The sequence below is a fragment of the Catharus ustulatus genome, chromosome 4, assembly GCF_009819885.2.
Source record: "Catharus ustulatus isolate bCatUst1 chromosome 4, bCatUst1.pri.v2, whole genome shotgun sequence".
Lineage (NCBI taxonomy): Eukaryota > Metazoa > Chordata > Aves > Passeriformes > Turdidae > Catharus > Catharus ustulatus.
The window spans coordinates 6823147-6845493 of record NC_046224.1 but is presented as its reverse complement, the minus strand read 5'-3'; the positions used below and the strand labels follow the sequence as shown (position 1 = coordinate 6845493).

Here is a 22347-nt window from a genome sequence, read left to right as displayed (position 1 = left end):
TTTGCATCACAATTTGATTGCAACAGCAAAAAAAAGAAAAAATAAGGTCATAAATCCTGTTGGATATTATTCAGCCTCCCTCACCTGTTCTGTTGCTTCCCCTTCACTCTGGTCTCCTTTCAAGTTTTTTCCAGAAGTGAGTTCTTCCCATGTAAAGAGCAGGGAGTCTGTTACTTCACCAAATGGGTTAAAATCTATTAACCAAATCTTACCCTGCAAAGGAACCACAGACAAATTAAAACAAACCATAGAATGAAAGCAAAGTAAAAAATGAAAAAAAAATTAAAAATCAAAATACACACGTATTTAGATTATTGTAGTTTTGGTCTTTAGATAAAAATACATAAAAATTGAAACTACCTGGTTTTAAGCACTTAAAATATTCTAACATCCTTTATCTTATAGAGTTTTATATCACAGCAAGCTATTACGTACTAATTTACTTTGATTTTTTAAACAGAAGATCAGACAGAACTCAAATAAACTAAATGTAGATCTGTGCCAGGTGCTTTCAGGTGAGGCCACAGAAGTTCTGGCTAACCCCCATGATCCACCAAGATCCCCAGAGAGAATGAACAAGAAATAGGGGAGAGCTCCAACCAAAAACCACAGAAAACCCCAAACCCAAAACAAAACCAAACAAGCAAAAAAACCCAAATCACCTAAACAGGGATTTTTCTTTCCATAAAAAAAACCACCTCAACAATGCTGTACCATCCAGCAATCTACACAAATTGCTGTTTTTGGTCTCAGAGGGACCCTAAAAAGAGAGCAGGGTCTGCAAAATGCTAGTGGAGCTCATGAAAGCTCAAAGATTTTGTACAGACATAGATAAATAAATAATAACTTGAAGGCATTTTTAATATAGCCACTACTAGTAGTCCACATTAGATTCTACCTCATCTTTAACACATCTGTGTTCCAAGCAGTTGTGGTAGTGTGCACAACAGCACAACTGCTTTATAACTGAAAAATGAAAGCAGAGACTAACAAGACATATTAGACATAACAGGTATGTGGGGGAGGAAGAAATAGTTTGTGTTCCTTGAGTCACTTCAAGATACAGTTCCCAGCATAGGGCTATCTTCTCTTGCCCAAGAAAGTATCAACTATTCTAATAAAACAAAACACTGTAATAAATTATAAGTAAATATGACTACAGTTGCTAGTAAAAATTTGCAAAACCAGTATTACATCTGGAAGAAATCAGTTCTATCAAACAGGAAAGGAAAAAGTTGCAATAACACAAGCAGGGCTGAAGAGTTTTATTGTGTTTATTATAAAGATCAACTGAAATTGGAAAACAAATCTGAAGACTCTGTAGCTACTAAACATCCATTTTGCTTTCTCCTCTTTTCCTTCATTTCTGAAGGATCTTCTTGCTTTAAAAGATCTTGCCTATCTCGATAGAAACAGCAAATACATTCAATTATTTACACTACAGCCATCTGGTTTCTAACATACAAAGATGCTTTTGAAGTGTCAGTAGAGAGTGACATGGGGACTGCCTCTCCCACCCACACCACCTGAGCTGTCCCACAGGCACTGACACACTGTGGAAGTGCAAAGGATGGAAAGCTGTGAGATACAGAGCACAAATGTTCTGCTGGCTCTGAACCATCCACAGCGAGCTCCTCGTGCAGGTGTGGGGAGTCCCAGCAGAGGTGAAACCAGTGGTTATGATTTGCAAACTGGAGCTGGGCCAGCACCCCAGCAGGGAGTGTGTGGTTGCACAGAGGCTTTCACAGGTGTCTGTCTCAGGGCAGGTCCATGGGGCACAGCTCTCACAGAGCACATTTAAGAAGCCAAAGCACAGAAACAACACTGCTGAAACCAGACAAAAGAAACTACAAACTGGGGGACACAGACCTGAGTGGTTTCTTATTTGTTCTGGGAGGGTGAGCAAGCCCAGATGTGCATGGCTGAGTTGCAACACCTCTGCACTAATATTGGCACCATCAGAGTAGAGAGCCCATGAGGCAAACTCTGCTGTTATTTCCACCTCTGGTCTTCCTGAAAAGGCTGTCACTAATTCTCATGATAAGTAATCTTTTACTTTTGCTAGTGGGGGTGTCTTGTTAGCTCCAAGGCAGCATGAGGAGGAATCTGTGGGTTTAGATTAATTCAATCACTCTAGAAAAACAAGCCAATGAACCAGTTTAATCACAGACAAAAGCAATGGCTGGCAAAGTTCATTCAGCAGTTCAGAGAATCTTTCCTTGCATCAGAAACATTTATACCTAATACTTCCCTGCAAAAGGCTTTCACAGAAATTCCTCTTCACCCTAAATACATCCAGCTCAGCTCTTTCATAGGAACATTAAGATCATTTCTGTGAAGAATGTACCCTGGAAAAACACTGAAAATTGATTTTGAGACTACTGAAAGTAACACGTTTTTTGTGAGCACCCAGCAGTGCACCATCTACAGCAACAGCTGTTTCCCTGAGATGGTCTTAAATCTGCACCAAGCTTTGCTAGCTATCTCTTTTCAGGGCTCATTAAAAAGAGTGTATATAACCCTGGGTCAGTAACCAACCTGCCTTTTCTTAAGATTAAATTCTCTCTCAAGTTTTACATGCAATGTCATCACTTAAGTACAGTTACAGATAACTTGCACTGAGTATCTAAAAAGCAGTAGTAAGGCTATTTGCCTGCTACCTTTTGCCTACTCTTAGTAATCTTTGTCATACAAGAGCACAGAAATGCACAAGCCAGGAAAAAAAAAGTTGTGCATAAGTGAAGGGAGGGGGAATCCCCCTACTTGCATTACATGGTGTTTTCTTCTCATCCTAAAAGAAGGAATCAATAGATTCACCACACCCTGTCAGCTTCATGCTTTGTTTTACTAAGGCATTAAGCAGCAGGCTGCTGAAAGGAAGTGCCCATGACAAAGCCTGCTTGTTTAAAGGAAGTTAAAGACAGATAAAATGCAAACTGAACTGTTACATCTCCCTAACTCCAGCTGCACCTTCTTGCAAAGTGACAACGCTCACAAGGCACAGACTCAAGCACTGGTCTGCTCCTTAACAAGGGCTGTGAGCCAGCAGTGGTCTGGGGCCACTCCCTGCATTGCTCTGTTTTACCACAGCGATTTGTCTTGAACTTGGTTTGTTGTTCCCACCTGGGAGAAAGCAAAGAGGAACAGCAGAGCCAACTGTCAGGCTTTTGTGAACTCCTGCCTCCAACTCAGCGAGCAGGACCTGCAGAGCCAACTCCAGACAGTGTCTAATGCAACTAAAGTGAGTGCTGTCATTTACAACCACAACAACAACCTGCTTCTCCAAGCTGAATATTTACAGTTTAAAGGATTTAAAACAAGCAGACAGTGAACATTTCTCTCCTTCTGTAGGTGAGGTTGCTGTGCAACCAGCCTGATGAGGAGCACAGGCTCTGGAAATTAATCATGCTCACAATATTCTTCTGCTGCCTGTAAGTCACACGCCAAGGGAGCGATGAATAACACAGTTGCAAACCACAGTAGTACGTGTGAAAGGAGGAGCATCTGACACACAAAGGGCTATCTGGCAGTTTACAAGACCTGAGGGTAGAAGGCACCGAGAGAAATCTACAAACAGATATATTTTATCTTGACAGATGAAGAAACACTGCTCATTTGAGATCCCACAGGCTGAAAACTTTTACTTAAATAATCTGTCTTCATGCCTCAGCTATGGAGCAGAGCACCCAACGGCAGAATCCGGTTCAATGCTCAAGTGCTGCTCCTCATTTTCCCTGACAGCATCCTCCTGTCTGCTGATCTGAGCCTGGGCAGGTAATTTCCATTACAGCACAGCTGCTCTAGCCCACAGCCTCATTTTAGGCACCTACATTAGAAGCTGGGCTGAGAAATGGTACAGTCTTTTGTTTTCCACATGAGACACATCGGTGTTTTGTAAACTGTGGCATGATTTACTGTTACACAATTACAAAATAGTTCAGCAACACTCAAAACGAGAATCAGGAGTTACTCCCAATACACTAAACTCAACTCTAATAAAGACTTTCTCCAACCAAGCCTTACAAGTGCAATTCATCTGACCAAATATTTCTCTCCACTCACGCTAGGAGAAGTCAAAGTTAGTAACTCTGATATTGGCACCTTTATAGAATTATTTAGGTTGGAAAAGTCCTTTATGATTGTCGAGTCCTTAGCCCAGCACCTCTGTGTTCACACTAAACCACACCCCTAAGGACTCCACCTACCTCCATGTCTTTTCAAATAGTTGAGGTGGGATGTTTCTCCTCAACTCAGTCACTATCTGGATGTTGAGGGTTCTGATCTGCCCAACTCCCAGAACCACAGCTGGAGCAGCTTGATTAAAAAAAACTGGCTTCCATCTATCACACCACATTCATACCCTCTTTTCACAATTATCCCTTCCTATCCTAGACTTCCAGATATGAAACATGTTCCAATCTCACAGGATAATTTGAAGAAATATTAAGGATAATTTTGATGAGTTCAAATGAGGTAGTGAAAAAAAACACACACAGGGGAAAAAGAAATAAAGCCCCCGGAAATACCTGTCTTAAAAGAAAATGCCCCAAACCTGTTTGTGTGTTTGAAAGCTATTTGGACCATGCTCTTAATGAAAGAGTCACAGAATATCCTGAGTTGGAAGGGACCCACAAGGCTACTGAATCTAGCTCCTGGCCCTGCACAGGACAGCCCCACAAATCCCACCTGTGCCTGAGAACACCACCCATAACCACACGCTTTAATTTTTGGTCAGTCCTGAATTGGTCAAGCAGTAGGACTTGATGACCACTGTAGGTCCCTGTAACTGAAACAGTCTATTCTACTCTAAGTTACTGCAGCAGGGCTCTCATGTCATAACAAAAACTAAGTTGCCTCTTGTAGATTCACAGAACTGAGAAAATTGCAGTCGAAGCCTAAGTGCTGTGCTTTAGAACAGACAACTTCTCTGGAATATATTAACTAAATAATTACATTACTGACACAGACATATTTACACCCCTAATCTTATTATTCTCCTACTGTAGACACAGAAAAAGACCTGTGGAACTGAATAACATCAAGTAGGTTTTGCTTGGTGTTTTTTTGTTTGTTTGGGGTTTTCACTTTGGTGGGGTTTTTTTTGTTTGTTTGGTTAGGTTTTTTTTCAGGACCACTTCTAGGAAGACAAAGGTATTACTTGCTTGATCTTTGTAATATTTCAAGTTTTCACAGAAGCAATTATATACAACCTATTGTTCACTTACCCTGCTGTCTCTGTACACATCAAAAACAACTGAAAAGGAGAAAAAAAGTTAATTGTAAAGGATATATAATTTCACAGAAGATGTCTAAATCTGAATAGATGCTTGTGTACACAGCACAATCTGCAAAGTCAATATGCCTAAAGAACTGCAAGCCAGAAATGGGTATACTTCTAAGAGAGAGCTGAAACATTTCAAGAACTACTGTTAATGCACTGGGAAATCAGCTGTTGGGTTTTCCCATCTAATGCTAGTTTCTTCTGTTGGTTTTTCTCCCATTAAGAATATTTGATAAACTATTAGCCCAGAGAGCTTATCTTTGACATTACTGCTGTTTCATTTACAGCAGAACAGAGACGTTTCAGGGAAGGATTCAGACTCATTGTGTTGGACATTGCACAAACATTTAATAAAAGAAAGTTCCTGCTCCACAGACATTAGGATTTCAGCAGCTAACAAGACAAACAGGTTGTAGGAACAAAGAGGTCGGTGGCAGTGAAATGGTCATGTTTGATGTCACACAGAGCAGACACAGCACACCTAATTAATATCAACAACTCCTTCAAACAACCCCTCTGCCACTCAGGGACTGACTCAAAGTTGCCCTGCCTGGCTCCACTGTTGTTCCTCTCCTTGGCTTAATTAAACACTACTCTGTATATGCAGCTTTCCATCAGCTTCTGCTCTGTATGGTTAAACAAACCTTTGAGTTGTCTTTCTATTGAGCTAGGGAAATCAACAGGGAAGCATTCAGGCATGGCTACATGCAAAAATTGTACCAGTTCAACAGGAAGAGAGGGAAAAGAAAAAAAAAAGATTTAGTAAAGCCTCAGACAAATGCTATATTGTTACTTCCTTCACTAATAAGGGAATATTTCAGCTAAGAGATTTCCCAATACATGTGGATAAACTAAACTCAGGATATTACTGAAGAACACTTGAGTCTCAGGAAGCAGCCTGTCAGGAACAGGGATGTTGACTGATCACATCTATGCATGTAAAGCTTAATCTGACATTTAATGTGAAGTTGGCTGGGCTAAGGGCAAACCACAACTCCACAAAGCCAAAGCCAGTCACGTAGCTGGTTTTTACCACGCAGCCTAAAAATCCACACAGCTTTTGCACAAGCTGGGTTGCATCAATGCCAAAGTCACTGCAGGATTAAGTGCTCCATTCTCTCAGGAAGACAAGCCCTCAGTGGCTAAGCCAGTCATCAATGCAAACAGGGGTACAGGAACCCCAGGATTTCTTCTCCAGCTGTTCAACTGAACTTAGTGCCTGCATCACATCCTCTCCTTAGTCATATCCAAAAGATATCCCTTGCATCTGAGGGTTTCTATAGTGAGGCCTGTCAGCCTAAAGCAACCTCTGAGGCTAATGGAATTTATCTGGATTCCCTGGGATTCACACAGCTGGAATTCAGACTGATTGCACTCTGATGACTGGTTCCTGACAGTGACAAACATTGAACAAGAAAACCTGAACTGTTCCCTCCCCATAGGGATCACCTCAGAGCAGGAGTGTCCTGTGCCAGTGAGACTGTAGTGAAACTTCACCAGAAACTGCTCTGAACAGAGGGAAAGCCAAAGCCCAGCTCTGCACCATCGACACCTCCAGAGCATTGCTCTTACTGGGCTCTTATCAAAGATATTTAGAAGGTTCTAACATAATTTAGAAGTATTTATAAAGCATTCACCCATCTGTTATCCTACTGTTCTGACTCTGCAATGCTTCAGCTGCTCTGACTCAACTCTTCCATCTGGAGATGCTACCAGACCAACTGGAAAAAGCAGAGCAAACAGCATCAAAATTCCCAATGAAACAAGAAGTCAGGAAAAAAGCTGTAATACCTTTCCTTTTAAAAGCAAACAAACAAGCAAACCCAGATTTTTATTGTTAACAACACATATGCTACCAGGCACTGGATCAAGTGAGATGACAGGGGATAAATACAATGTGGTAAAAAAACCCAAAAAACAAAACACCCACAAAAACACAGAAAACATTTTCTGCATGGCATTTCATTGCAGATGGACCAGCATTTAGTTCCTAAGAACAAAAGGTTAACAAACCTTCATCCCAGAAGGTTGCCCTGAAACCTCCTTTTCCCTCAAGGCAACTCAGACAGCATCCTTTACATAAGATGACATTTCAGACCTTTCCTTTCACCAGACAGCCGTTTCAGAGCCTAAATCTAGGCATCAATTTCCAAAAATAGTGCCCTGAATTCTTATCAGTTGATTACATACCAGCTAAAATTACATTGGAACACAGAGGAAAATTAAAAGGCAGTAATCAGAATGCCAGATCTATATGACTGATCTTACTTCTAAATGTAATGGACTTATTATTTTAGTGGACTTATAATTTTAGTGAACTATTCTACTGGTCTTTTCCAAGCAGCAGTGCATGAGAACTTCTCTGGAGCAGCTTTGCAGTGTTAAATTATTAAAAATTTCAATATAATAGAGACTGGCACTTGAAGGTACCTTTTTCAGACAGTTAGAGAGGACAGATCTATCTGACTGCTCTGGTGTCTCAGTAAAACAATTAATAATGTTTAAAACCCACCTAAAGGTTGAATTTTCAAAGCTTTAGAGATGACCGAAAATTCTTGTAAGTTTTACTAAGCTGAAGTCTGGTCCATGTCAGATCTAATTTAAATTTCTTCATCATGTTTTTCACCACTATTGACCACCCACCACAATGCAACACCATTCAATTCTCACTAAACCACGTTAGAAAACTATTTCAAATCAAATTTGCAAAGGACTTCACATTTAAAGAACAAAACAATTTACTTGGACTGATTAGGTATATCAAATACTGTGGTCTTTATTCAAAGGTTTTGGCACCTAACCTGGTATGCATTGATATTCTAGACATAATTAAAACTTCTTGAAAAGAAACTTAAAATCCTTTATTCAAGGAATACATCAATTATTTATCAGCAAACATCTGACAGCATCTTTATAAATAAGTATTCTTCTCACTACTGAATGTCTTTTGTCATGGATCTTCTACCCCACTTTTCTGGTATAAAAATGATTTTCAAGTCTAAGGGGGAAAAGCCTTAAAAAAAGTGATTATGCCTTCTGAAGGGATCTTTCACCCATTTCTTGTGTTTTCTTGAAGAGCTCCAGCCTATTCCTTCAGGATCTTTTTGTTGCAAATTCCAAATCTTTGCTGCTTAATGTGCTGTAGCCACAAGAGATTTCAGACTCTCCCAAGCTAAGGGAACCAAGCCCTATGAAAAGCAAGAGCAATGAAGAGAGAGATGCATACCCACAATACCCTTGAGATACTTACAGTCTTCATCCAAGAATTTATACTGTATGTGTTTCTTGAAAAACTCCTGTATGGACCTACAGATCTCCTCATGCTGCTTAGAGATGTGATCGTAGTACTGAGTGTAGTCCCTCTGTGATATACCTGTCAAAAATTGCAGGTAATTATAATTGTGAAGAACTCTAGGCATGCAAAAAAGCCAATCAGAAAAAAAAAAAAGCAGCTATCAGACACAGAAGATGGGGTTTTCCCAAGTTTCTACCATTATTAGTGACTTACTGTTTGGCTTTATTCGGCTATACTTAGAAGTACTTCCAGTAGGAGTCTTGTCCTTGAACAGTTCTGCCCTAGATTTTGTGAACTTCATTTCATATACACACTTTGACTATTTTAAAGTGAATTTCAGGAGGAAACTTTCCCTGTGTTTAAGTTTCCAGCTCCCATCTTTTCCTTTCAGTTTGGTTACTCTGGTCAAAAACCTTGTTCTGCACATCACATGTAGGGACCACAATTTGGAACCATGAAATGCCAGGGCTGGAGGCTAAGCTTGCACATGAGCAAAGATGATCCTTGGATACCACAGATTCTCATTGAACTGATTTTTCAAGTGTGGAATAACAACATGTGCTTGTGTGCTAAGGCACTACAGCTGAAACCCTAAACCCCCAAATCAGTGGGATGGCATGCAGGCCAGTACCTTAATGCTCCCACTTGCTCCCTCAAGGATTTCCTTGCCTGTGTAGACAAACCATCCCTCCTACAAGTTCTTAATTTCATACATTTGTCTACAGGACACTGGTTTAAAATGACATCAACAGGATTATCCACTTGCATGCATCTTGACTGACAAGAGGTCTCATACAGGATGTGTCAACATAAAACATTGCAATACCCTGCTTGACAAATGTCAAATCCAAGACCTGCCCCATCACTGCAGAATGAGTAATTCAGTCTATTTACATTAAAAAAAAAGAGACAAAATTTCCAAAGAAGATGTATCAGGTCAGTTTGCTCTTTTAACTATATAAAAAACACAGAGTTTTACTGTAAGACAAAGCTGACTACTGCCATAGATGTGCTCTTTTTAAAAAAGTTCATTAAAAAGTTTATGATGTCAGTGGAACTTTGAATTTTTAATACCACAGCAAAGCTTAACTTGAGTCTAAAGAACAGAAACCAAAAGATGATGGCATCTAAGGGGATGCAGATGTGTAACTGGAAAATCATTCACTAATCTGCAAATACCATTCCTTAGTTTGATTGATGGGCTTATTAATTTTAAGAGTATGGGAACATATTGTGAAAAATCTTGGAACTATCTTCAGAAATGCAGCTGGAGTGTTGGATTTAAAAACAAAAATCTGTCAGATCTACTAGGTTTCAAAACCTGGTCACGAAATGTACAGAGTGTTAAATTAGCCAGTGTACAAATGTTTTGAGGTACTTGAAGATCAATATTATATATATATATATTCTATAATAAATCTACATTCAAATGTTTTAGAGATTATTACAGTAATGTGTATCTCTGGCAGTTGTGGTATTCCAGCATCACAAAGCAGGACAGGATTCAGGTCTCCTCCCTTCAAAAAGCTCTGTCAGGAGCCATTAAGCAATACAGACTTAATGGGAAATCTCTGCTATTAGGAAGATAAACTCTGTTACAGAGAGCTGTAATGCATTTGTAACTGGCATAAATGAAGAGAAAATGGGAAGATGAGCATAGGAACACCAAAAAGAGCCAAATAAAAGGCTTAGGAGAATGGTGTGTGTTGACAGCACCTGGATTAGTACAGATCAAACATCTGTGTGCAGCTCCACAGGAAACCCAAATAGGGAAATGAAGAACAGGGAGTGTGCTCCAAAAGGTTCACAGGGGTTGGGCTGGATGGAGCAACAAACTGCTGACAGCTCCAAACAGGTACAAAAAGGAACAGCCAAAACAAGCCCACACTCACCATGCTAAGACAGGAGAAACATTGAGAACTACATAGCCAGTATCCCTGCCCTCCCATATCATCACAAGGAACCCTGGACAGACCAGGATATGGAGCTTGGTGCTTGTGAATATGTAGGGATGAGACAGGCAAAGTGAGCAAACCTAGTTTTGTCTTAAAGCAGAGCAAAACAAATTTTAGAAGTCCCCTTCCTTCCTGTGGAGTCTGGATTTGCTCCATCACTGCTATAACACTTCCTTGTTAGAAGAGTTCAGGCAGAATGATTCAACCTTGTTCAGAACAAATGTGCACTAATCCTGTGCTATTTGAGTTTCTGTTCATCTCTAAAGATTGCATGGTAGACCACACCAAAATCAAACTTCAGAGTAGTAATTAGCCTGAAATTAAACCCCTCAATTCAAGCACCTGTATGTGCACTGGGTATCTCATTTCCTGCTATAGTCAGCAGAGAATAGTCAACACAACCAGAGGAGTGAAACTGAGCTAAATTTACTCTAAATTACCCTAAATTTACCCTACTCAGCTGCCTAAAACACATGTTCTAGCACAATCTGCCTGTTCTCCAGCTGCCAGAGGTCTCTCAATGCACCCACCAGCTCTGGGCATGCTGTGGATCGATACCCTGGCTCTTCAGTGTCACTTTTACATTTAGGATTCTGCATGTGAGCAACAGAACAACAGGTTCTAACTAAGTTACACTGAATTTAATATGAACTCAAGACAACTCCTACACCTGTGGAGATGCTCTGACCTCCCCAGCCTTCTGCATATAATATCCACATGGGGTCATGTATTTGCAGCATAACACACAACTGCCTCTGTATTCATTCTGCAAGTTGGAGATGATGCAATTTGCTCCTGAATATAAAAGACTCACCCATAAAACTGCCTTTGGGTAAAGTTTCTGAATTAATAATTAAATTAAGAAGTTTCCCACTGTAATGGAAAGCATGCTGTGCTGTCAGGCTTTCAAATACAGTGGAAAGTGAGATGTGGTAAACCACATTTTAAATTACAGAAAGAAGAAACCATTAATTTCAGAAATGAGGTGTGGAAAGAAAGAACTCTCTTCAGACTTAGCTCTTATTCAAGGAATCAGAGAAACTCTTCATCCAATAATTCTGCTTTTAAGAAATTCCTTACCTAAAAGCTTGTTTTCTTTGACAAAGCATCTGAATTCTGCACCAGGGATTAATTCACACCATTTGCGAAGAACAAGCTGTGGAGGAAAAACAAATGACAAAGAATTGTTTCAGAAAATCAACAGCATCCTTTTGTCAACAGCTCTGCCTTTTAGAGCTACAGTTTTGCTGTAATGATAAGATGATCACTGATACTAGAAAACAAAACAATCTTAAATCTGCAGTTCACATAATTACCTTTGCAAATATTTCAAACCAATTAGATTTAATATTAATTTCAGACAATCACAGAATGCTTTCAGTTGGATGGCATCTCTAAAGACCCTGCAGTCTAAACTAGCTTAAAGCAGAAAGGTTTGGATTGGATGTAAGAAACCATGAGGACTCTCAAGCATTGGAAGAGCTCCCTCACAGAGCTTGTGCAGCCTCCACCCACTGAGGTTTTCAGAGCACATTTTATAAAATGCTAAGCAAGACAATATGATCTCATTCCTTACCCAGCTTTGAGCATGAAGATGGACTAGACATCTCCTGAGGTCCCTTCCCACCTTAATTGTCTTATGCTCTTCCACTTTGTACAGTATTTACGACTGTGAAATCATTTATGAAACAACTTCCAAGTTACATTAGTGATAAAGCATGGAAAATAAAAACCCTGCTGTACAGCAACACAAATCTGTCATGGAATTGGCAGAAAGTTGCTCCCTAGTCAAAGGAGCTGATGAGCAGAATTAAATTTATCCAAATCAACCTCTATTCTGGTAGACACCCAAGCAGAATTCTGTGACGCCTTTGAAGGTGCAAACCAGTTAAAATAAGGACACAGGACAGAAATAGAAAGCAAACTATTATAGTCAATAAGACAGACTGCCTGGGAATTAAAGCATCTCTCTGGCACTTTCTCAAGTTTCTGTATTTCCTAAGCTAAAATATTCTGAAGGCCCACTGTTTTTGAAGGCCCCAGTTACTGCTACTGGATGCTGGATACTCCTAAACCCTTTAAACGGCTGCAGAAAGCTTCAGTAACAAGAGATGACATTCCTAATTACAGTGTTAACTTTAAACTCTTGATTCTAACTTTTACATGTCCTGTATCTTTAAAGAACACTTGATAGTGCTTTAAAATAAAACAGGGTTCATTCACTCTCAAAAAGCCCTTTAAGCCCACAGCATGATGACAAATGTTATATTTACATTAAAACTATTATTAGAGAGATGACTAGATGTTACCATAAGAGCAGTAGCTCCACATTTACAGTTTAAAGCATCTATAGCTGAACATTTTGATCTGGTAACAAACATAGGAAACAAGATGTGACAGAGCAGTTTAGGATGCCCCCAGCCACTGGAACAAGCCTCACCCTTGGTAACCTCAGTGGGATGTTCACAAAGCAGCTCACCATCAAGAATTATGACTTTGAGCCACTGAACTTGTCCTTCCTGTCACAACCTGACAGACATGAGAGGATATTGCAAGGAAGCTTCTGAAGTCTGCACTTCAGCCCACCTGATCTGCAATTAAATGAACTTCTTACGACCTGTGCTGAACCAGACTTCCCGTCACATCGAAAGCAACAAGAATAAAACAAACATAAAACATTTAATGGACAGAAACCCAACCACAAATGTCACCCAGCCTGCGCACAATTCTTTTGAATTACTTAGAAATCACACAAGGAGTCCTACCTCATAGTTCAAGGAAGGATCAGGGGAATCATCAGTACAGTGAATAAATCTGGAAAAGTAAAGCACAGGCTTCAAAATCTGCTTTACATGTAAGATTTTAGCTGTAGTGAGAAAAATAACCCCAAACTGTGAAATATAAGAACTACTGTTAAATTATTTCCCAAATGTACAAAGCAAGTAAATGCAATACATAATAACTCTCCTTTTGACAATTATCATGGGGAAAAAACAGAATCATCACCTCTTTTATTCTAGTGCAATTTGGAAGCACTTAAATCCGGAATGGGATGTGTCCAAAACGTCAGTGTTTATTCACTGTTGATTTATTTCTGCTTGAATCAACACTGCTGCTCCTTTCCCATGTATTGTTATGATGGCATTACTGAATTCTCAAAAAAACCCAATAAACTTGAGCAATCTAATCCAGTTTCACTGCAGCATGTTTTCCCAAGTACTTTTAATGTTTAACTTCCCAAACCACACAACAGAGACACATCATCATGCCTCAGGAGCAGATAATTTCCATGAATAAAGGATGCAACACAGCGCTGCTGCTCGGCACTCCTGATTCCATAGCATGGTAGCTTTCTAAATTAAGAGCCTTAAGAAATATTCTTACAAATCTCTTGAGAGTGGGAATAAACAGAACTATTTCCACAACTGCAAGCAGATGTCAAGGTTTTGTCCCTTGTGAGGACCAGACTCTGTCACTCTCCTTTCAGAGGCTAGCAAGAAAGGAGGCAGTTATAAGCCAAGTCAACTTCCATGTACCTTTTTGTCATTTTACAGCAAACCAATAAATTCTGTAATTTTCAAAATGTATTCACAGAAGAACATGTGTTTTTCTTCCAGTTCTACTCCCTGACCTTATTGGCAACAAACTACTTGGAAGCACAGAACTGTGTTAAGGGTCACTGCTGAGCAATAGTCCTAAATGCAATATTTATAGGATCTCCTTTTGGCAGTGAACTTCATTCAGCAACCCAAAAGTCTCACATAAACATTGCATTTGTAAGACATGGCTGCCCGGCCTTTGGTTTGAAGAGCTATTGTAAGAGTTCATTCTGTATGCTGCCAGCAGAAATAAATTTCACACATTTTAGTTTAGACTTTAATATCCACTACACACAGAAAAGTAGGGCAATACAGGCAGGCTTTCCAAAAGCACAGTGATCAAACACATCATATATATATATCTGTAAGCCTGTGTAAACAGATAACATCCTTCAACTACAGTTTAGATTCCCCGCAATTTAAGATCTGTCAAGGCAACAGAAACAAACCCATAAGAGCTCACAGTTTTGCTAGACTCAGAATTCCTCCCTTACTACAGTATAAGCCTACCAAGCTGAAGAAAATATCCCACACACACACAAAGCCAATAATAAACTCTATCTACAAAGGTAGCTGAAGTCCAGCACATGGAGTTTTATGGTTATGCACACAAGGATCTGTATTACCTCTCACAGACTCCCTATCTGAGACTGGGGTACCTGCAATTTGCTTCATTCCAGTAACAGTCTTTTCCAGCAGTCAAAAAACCCCAACCTTATAATCAAAATTATTCCCTAACTCAACCCTCAAATATTTTGGGTAAGAGCTATGTGGAGAAAGATGGTTCCTCTTTCCTTGCAAGTCAGAAAAATTAAATCCTTGGGTGTCATCCTAAGCCCCACAGACTGTGCAGGTATCACTGCCAAATCAAGCAAATAGGCAAAAATACTGCAAAACATAGTAACGGTATTTTTTTGAGTCTTAATGACACAGGACTGAGTATAAATAAGGAAAAAATGAGTGAACACAGCACAAGACAAAATAAACTCATGTTTTTATAATCTGGTTTTCCTTCTTAATATTATCAAGAGTTTTCATTGAAAAAAGGCCACCTTTGTTCAGGGAGTAAATTTTGGGCAACTTGAGGTTGCAATTTTATGGTTTTTTACCAACTCATAGCATTTACTGCTGAGACCCATCTGAACTCATGTATTACAGATGGGCTTTCGATCTCTAGAGGCACAGTGCTAAGTGGGGTGTCTTCAACCCAGATCCCATTCAGGTTTGGACGTACTTGAAAGAATAATCCGGAAGATGTCAGGAAGCCCAAACTGAGACATGCCTGGGCTGTATTTTCTGAAGCCTCTGTTATTTTGAATACTATGGGTGAAGGGATCAAACTCTTTGGCTGTGTTGTGGTCAACAGCTTTTTCACAGAGTTACACTTAGAAGTCAAGACCAGAAGGATCAAGATCTCGTTGTAAGTGGCAGCTGTGTCAAACTCCAAATGCAAATACTTGACCACAGGACATGCTACACAAAGCCATTATGCAGGTCAGTTTTCAACACTGAGAACAGCAATTTAATAAGGTTGGCAAGTTTCTCCAGTACCTACCCTGCTAAGAAAGCCATGAACTCATCTGCAAATCACTGAGATAATTGGGAACTATTATGAATATGATGAGAATTGAAAACTTATTCTGTACCTGATACTTCCCTGCTATTATCACATGGCTTATTTTAAAATCTTATTAAAAAAAAAAAGGAGAAGCTTTTAACAGCCTTTGAACCACATCTTTATTTCTTGAATATTAAACCTTGCTGGGACTTTGAGGTCTAAAAGAAATGGGAAAATTTATGCACCACTCAAAAGAGAATCTTGTACTACACTGTAAATTGCTAGAAAAAAGGGGCAAGAGTAAAACCTCCAGAAAAAAAGAATTGTCATCAAAGGCCTAATTTTCCAGATCCTCTCGTGTGGAACTGCCTGCCTTGAAACAGTTTATATTAAAGCCTAAACTAACAGCTCCTGCAAAAAGATACTGGAGAGCTAAGGCACATTCTCCATGATCCAACACTGCCTCCTATGTTCTGTTAGGAGAACACGGACTCTTATTCCTCCACATCTCAAAAAGCTTTGATATTTCCTTGCAATTTGGAATTCAATATTAAAAGCATTAAGTCTGGCATCAGAAATCTCATCAGAATGCAGAGGCATTATCACATCATTAGAAGTACTGCTAATATTTCTGGTAGTCTCAAGGTGAGCAATCAATCATGTTTTAACAAAGCATAGTCCACCCATTCTAACCTTCTAATAAGGAAGAAAACTATTTTACACCAATACATCAGGGCTATACAGAGCTTTTTGTTCAAAGGAAGATTTTTAATCACCTAACAGAATTCTCAGTTAGAAAAGATTTATTTTATCACATATACTCAAAGCTAAATTTCTGAAAGCCTGTATTAATGCCTGAAAAATCAAGATCACACCACCCACAAGTTTTTTTTGTGAACTCAGCTAAGTAAAATACAATGCTGACTTTGAAGCAGAAACAACATCAACTGCATTAATGAGTACATCTCTCTGAAGTCTTTGTTAATTTATTTAAAATTAACACACTGGAAAGATAATTTATTAGTCTGAACTTTTCAACCAAGGTTTCAACCAAGGTGTCAGCATCATGAGAGAATCCAAAATTTAAAACAGTCAAAGCAATTTAATGATGCTCAGCATATTTGCATTGAGTCCATAATTTTTAATAGTTTGTATTGAAGCATTACATGGTTGAAGTTTTCTCAGAACTCGATACCATTGAGAATTACAACAAGGGCATTCCCTGAACAATGTTTAGAGGCAGACAGGAGATGGAAGAGGAAGAAAAAGGCAAAGAAAGTGGTTTGCCTTAAGTACTTCATCACTGGCTTAAATTTCTAGGTTAAAAACCAGATCTACAAATTGCCATTGTAGCATATTTACCATATTATGACCCATGAAGTGGATATTTAAGTTCATACGATGGAACAGGAAACAAAACAACAACAAAAAAAGTAAATTCAGCATTCCAGCTGTTACTTATGCAGGGCAAGAAATCTTTAGACCATACTGAGTATTATTGATGAAGTAGAAATATAGTGCATTTCTCCTCCCTCTAAGTAGTCCATCCAAGGGATTTGGATGCATCATGTATGCAATTTTCATTTGTTCAGCACTTCAGGTTCTTATGCCAGCTACATTTTTAATTTCTGCTTGCTAAGGACTAGTGAACTGGCAGTTAATCAATAGTATAATTAAGGAGGACCAATGTTCCGATTTAGCAATAATCATTGCACTGCTTGGGGACATTCTGTACAAATAACTTTGTAATTTAGAAATACCAAGCAGAGACTGGACAATGATATATTCTTTAATCAAGTATGACATATTCATAAATTACAAGATATACCCAGAGACCAAGGTGATTTCCCACAGTCATGTCATAAGCTTTATTTATTTACCACCTTAGTTGCACTATCTGGTGGTCTTACCACATTGGAAAGGAGCCTAAATGAACTGGATCTGCAGAGTTTGAGGTGCTGCCTTTCTGCAAGAGGTTATTCTACCACAGCAGGATCAGAAGGGAATGTGCCTGTTATGGGCTGCTCAGCCACCACTGTTCTTGTGTGAACTTAAAGTGAAACCACTGATGCTGCAAGTAAACAGCCATGCTGCAAAACCTCACACCACAGCCACCAGAATGCCTTCACTGCCTCTCCCCCCAAGCCAGGGTGGTGAAGAGCTGAGGAACTGACTGCAACTGATACAAGACTAAACCAGACAGAAAATGCACTGATTTCAGCATCAGTGAAGGTGGTTGAACCAATTCATTCTACCATACAAAGAGTTGCCACATCTAAATCAAGTGGCACTTGCTGAAGACTTGCTTGTCTCTGAGACTCACTAGAAAACAGTTAATCAAACAGGAATACTGCAAGGAGCTCTGGGTACTTTTTGCTGGACCTCTTAAAACATAAGGACAGTAAATATAAACTAGATATTCAACATTCACAAAGGGATGATGCAAAGTGTGCAGTTCTTTTTAGACCCACAAGAATCAGTCTTGAAAGCTGTTGCAACAAAAATTTTACGGCTCAACTCTGTGAGCAAGCCATCCTCCAGACACCCCATCACTTATTAGGGGAAATCATGAAAAGCAATTCCTTGGGAAGGTACCAAAGGCTTCTGAGAAGTCACTCACCTCTGACATGTAAACTAAAGATCTCTCATCTCCCCCATTAACACAGAATCACTAGGTTGGAAGAGACCTTCAAGATTGAGTCCAACCCATGCCCTAACACTTCAACTAAACCATGGCACTGAGTGCCACATCCAGTCCTTTTTTAAACACAACCAGGGCAGACTTCCCTGGGCAGACCATTCCAGTACTTTATCACTCTTTCCATAAAAAACTGTTTCCTAATATCCAACGTATATATCCCTTGGTGCAACTTAAGACTGTGTCCTCTCGTTCTGTTAGTTGTTGCCTGGAGAAAGAGACCAAACTCCCCTGACTACAAACACCTTTCAGGGAGCTGTAGGGAGTGATAAGGTCACCTCTGAGTCTCCTTTTCTCCAGGCTGAACAATCCCAGCTCCCTCAGCCCTTCTTCACAGGGCTTGTGTTCCAAGCCCCTCTCCAGCCTCGTTGCCTCCTCTGGACACGCTCAAGGTCCTTCCTAAATTGAGGGGCCCAGAACTGGACACAGCACTCGAGGTGTGGCCTCACCAGTGCCAAGTACAGGGGAAGGAAGAATGACTGCCCTGGTGCTGCTGGTTCCTGATCCAGGCCAGGGGCCATTGGCCCTCTTGGCCACCAGGGCACACTGCTGGTTCATGTCCAGTTGCTGTCCATCAGTATCCCCAGGTCCCTTTCTGCCTGGCCACTGTCCAGCCACACCATCCTCAGCCTATAGCATTGCAGGGGTTATTGTGGCCAAAATGCAGAGCTTGGCACTTGGATTTAATCAACTTCATCCTATTGGACTCTGCCCATCCATCCAATCGTTCCAGATCTCTCTGCAGAGCCCTCCTACCTTCCAACAGATCAACACAACCTCCAGCTTAGTGTCATCTACAAATTTACTAATGAAAGACTCAATATCCTCATCTGTATCATCAATAAAAATATTGAACAGAACTGGCCCCAGCACAGATCCCTGAGGGACACCACTGGTGAGTGGCTGGGTCTGACACCCTGGCATCCTCTAAGCACTGCATGACAGCACTCAGTATAAACTGTTCCATAACCTTAGCAGGTACTGAGGTCAGGCTAACTGGTCTAAAATTACCAGGATCCTCCTTCCTAATCTTTTCGTCAATGGGTGTCACACTGGCCAGCTTCCAGTCATCTGGAATCTCACCAGCAAGCCAGGACTGTTGGTAAACGATGGAGAGTGGCTTTGCCAGCTCATCTACCAGCTCCCTCATCACCCTGGGGTGGATCCCATCTGGTCCATAGATTTATGAACATCTAAGCTGCTCAGTAGCTCTCTGACTGCCTCCTGGATAACAGAGGGACCATTCTGCTCCCTGACACCATCTACCAACCCAGGAAGACAGCTGTCCTGAGGACAAGCTCTCTTCCCACTAAACACTGAGGCAAAGAAGGCGTTAAGCACTTCTGCATTTTCCTCATCTGCAGTTACTAAGTTCCCTCCCTCACCCAATAGAGAACAAAGGTTGGTCTAACCCTTCCTTTCATTCTCTGTGACCCCAGAACCATGAATTCTCATTCTTCACAATTGGTTTCCAAGCCCAACATACTTTTAAAACTGTTTCATCACTCCAATATCTTCTCCCCTCCTCCTCAGTCTCTTCCCCAGCATCTCCTGACATTGCAGGTTAGGCATGATGTAAAACCCAACATCAGAATTAGAGTTACAGCCCCTTTTTTTTCATGTACCAAAAACTAGGGGAACAGAGTCTCATTAGAGTTGTAGAAATAAAAAAGAAGGAAGTAACTGGATTTACACTTTAAAAAGAAATTTTTTATCAAGACATAAGTCACTTAACATGAAACTTACACCTGTTAACCCCCTACAAAGCACCAAGAACAATGACTCTGCATTTAACTGAGTCTCCTAAAAAATCCTATAATGTAAATAAGCATTGGATAATTACTGGAAAATAATCTCAAATACCAAACCATGGATTGTCCCTTTTCTTTGAAATTCTGCTTGTCTGGGGGAAAAAAAAAAAGTAACCATAGTAACAGAAATATCAACTCCAGTAATCTCATTTTCTTTCAGAAAAATGCTGTATTTTAAAAATGAGTGACATAAATCAATGAGATGCAGGAACTACAGGAAAAAACTATTCCTATGCAATAAAGTAGTCCCTTCATGTGAGCAGATAAAAATCAACCCCAAGCACATGAAATCTTTAATTTTATCTGTAATTGCTGTCCTGGAATAGCAACCTGGAATGCATTTGTTTCAAGAGCTACAAGAATGTGGGTCCAGAACAAGTTCTAGAAATACGTGAAATATGTTAGCAGAAGTCTCAAGCATCTTCCACGCAGCCACACAAACCTCAACAGTTTTAAAATACAAAAAGGACATGATAAAGTCACACTGTATTAGCATATAAAGTGGCACCAATAAGGAAGGTAGCAACAAGTAAACCAAGAGAAGTGGGAAGGCAAAAGATCTCAAGAATACAACATGACTTACTCTGAACAGGTAGTCAAAAATATGGTCTTAGTCCATAGTGTCAAAGCACACTGGTAGCATGTGCTACTTTAATGTCTTTCTGGTTTGCTTTTGTGTTTTTCTGGCTGCACATAAATAAGATTGTCTGCTGGAAATCTACTTACGGCTGAGTGAGGTCACGAGTTATGAAGTCTGAACTCTTGAAGAGGAGGAAGATGTCACTGAGAGCTTTACATTTCAGAGAGCTGTTCATTGCTATCCAGTAGGCATCCTAAAGAAACAGAGTTTACCTGAAATGCATCCTTACTAGCAGGAGGGAGTGAAAACTTCAAGTCTATCAAAATATTATGCAACATTTGAAATACATACAGAAATGTATTTTTTTTTAATTTTGAGGAAAACTTCATCAGTGGTTAAAAGAGACAAAACTGTTATTATTTTTCTTATTAATACTCTGAGAAAAGCAGCACAAATTAATTTGCAAAATTAAGTTTCTGCCTTACTGCTTCCAGGAACTTTCTTGGAATGCTTGATTGAACACAATGTTTCTTGAGAACACAAAACAACAATATTTGGGTGCACTCTTCCTTATGTTAGTTTAGAGTACCTAAAGTTAACTAGAGGAAAGTTTATTGCCTTTTTTGAAACTGTGGCAATAATTTAATCTTTTTACCAGGTCAAGTTTTCAGTCAGTATCCAGAACAATAAAAACCTGCCCATCACACAAGCATCTGTGACCAGGATATAGGTTTTAGATAGGAAAGTCAGTGCTGCCATGCATCAGCCTCCCTAAAAATGCACCATCACCATCTAGTGATAAAAAAAGATATCAGTGAAGTGGTGGATTCCACTTAGATTAAAGAATTCACCACTTTACTGGTATCTTGTATATCACTTCTTCCTTTAGCAGAACCACTAGGCTCTTCTTTTCAAAGCATTGAGAGAAAACAAACAAAAAATTCTGGATGACAACATCTGTTACAAGATGAGTATTCTAAGGGAGTCAGCATTCTTACCCTTGGAGCACTCCAGTTGAGTTTAGGAAAAACACTGCCACCCAAGGAAATTATTGCTTCCTGAACTTTAGCTGTGAACTCGGGAAATTCTGGTGCCTGAATGAAGAATAACAGCAAAAATATAAATTTCAATTTATACAATTTTACTTCACATTTAATAGTGAAGTGTAGCCATCTTCTACATACTATTAGAAATACATATTGGGTTAGAAATTAGTCCAAAATCAGTATAAACCCCAGAAACATAGCATACAATAAAATCATTCAAATAAATCACTTTATCAAATCTGTCATTCTCTCAATCAGAGAAAACTGAAAATGCTCCCAGTTCTCACTCTCATTACTATCAAGTATCATGAATTTAAGGAGAAAACCAAAACCATCATAACTCTCACCATGAAGTCTGCAACAGCTGGCAAAAATACAAGTCAAATAACCAAATTTTAAATCTTTACCTGTTGGTTTATATTTTATGGTAGATTATTATATACAAATAAGATCCAGTAATATTTAAATTTCTAAAGAATGATTTTAGAATTAAACAACTTTATCAATTCATAGGTAATTTGAGT

General features: G+C 39.5%; 1 protein-coding gene across 1 annotated transcript in view; it reads right to left on the bottom strand.

Annotated features, from left to right (window-relative positions):
• The window catches only part of CDC123 (cell division cycle 123), a 35603-nt gene that overhangs the window by 6523 nt on the left and 6733 nt on the right, over positions 1–22347 (bottom strand). The window contains exons 5-11 of the mRNA XM_033058072.2: positions 21776–21871; positions 20924–21030; positions 13297–13345; positions 11612–11687; positions 8532–8654; positions 5226–5254; positions 85–213 (exon numbers count right to left, since the gene is read on the bottom strand). Of these exons, the coding sequence (XP_032913963.1) occupies positions 85–213; positions 5226–5254; positions 8532–8654; positions 11612–11687; positions 13297–13345; positions 20924–21030; positions 21776–21871 (609 nt within the window). The remainder of the gene's footprint in view (positions 1–84; positions 214–5225; positions 5255–8531; positions 8655–11611; positions 11688–13296; positions 13346–20923; positions 21031–21775; positions 21872–22347) is intronic.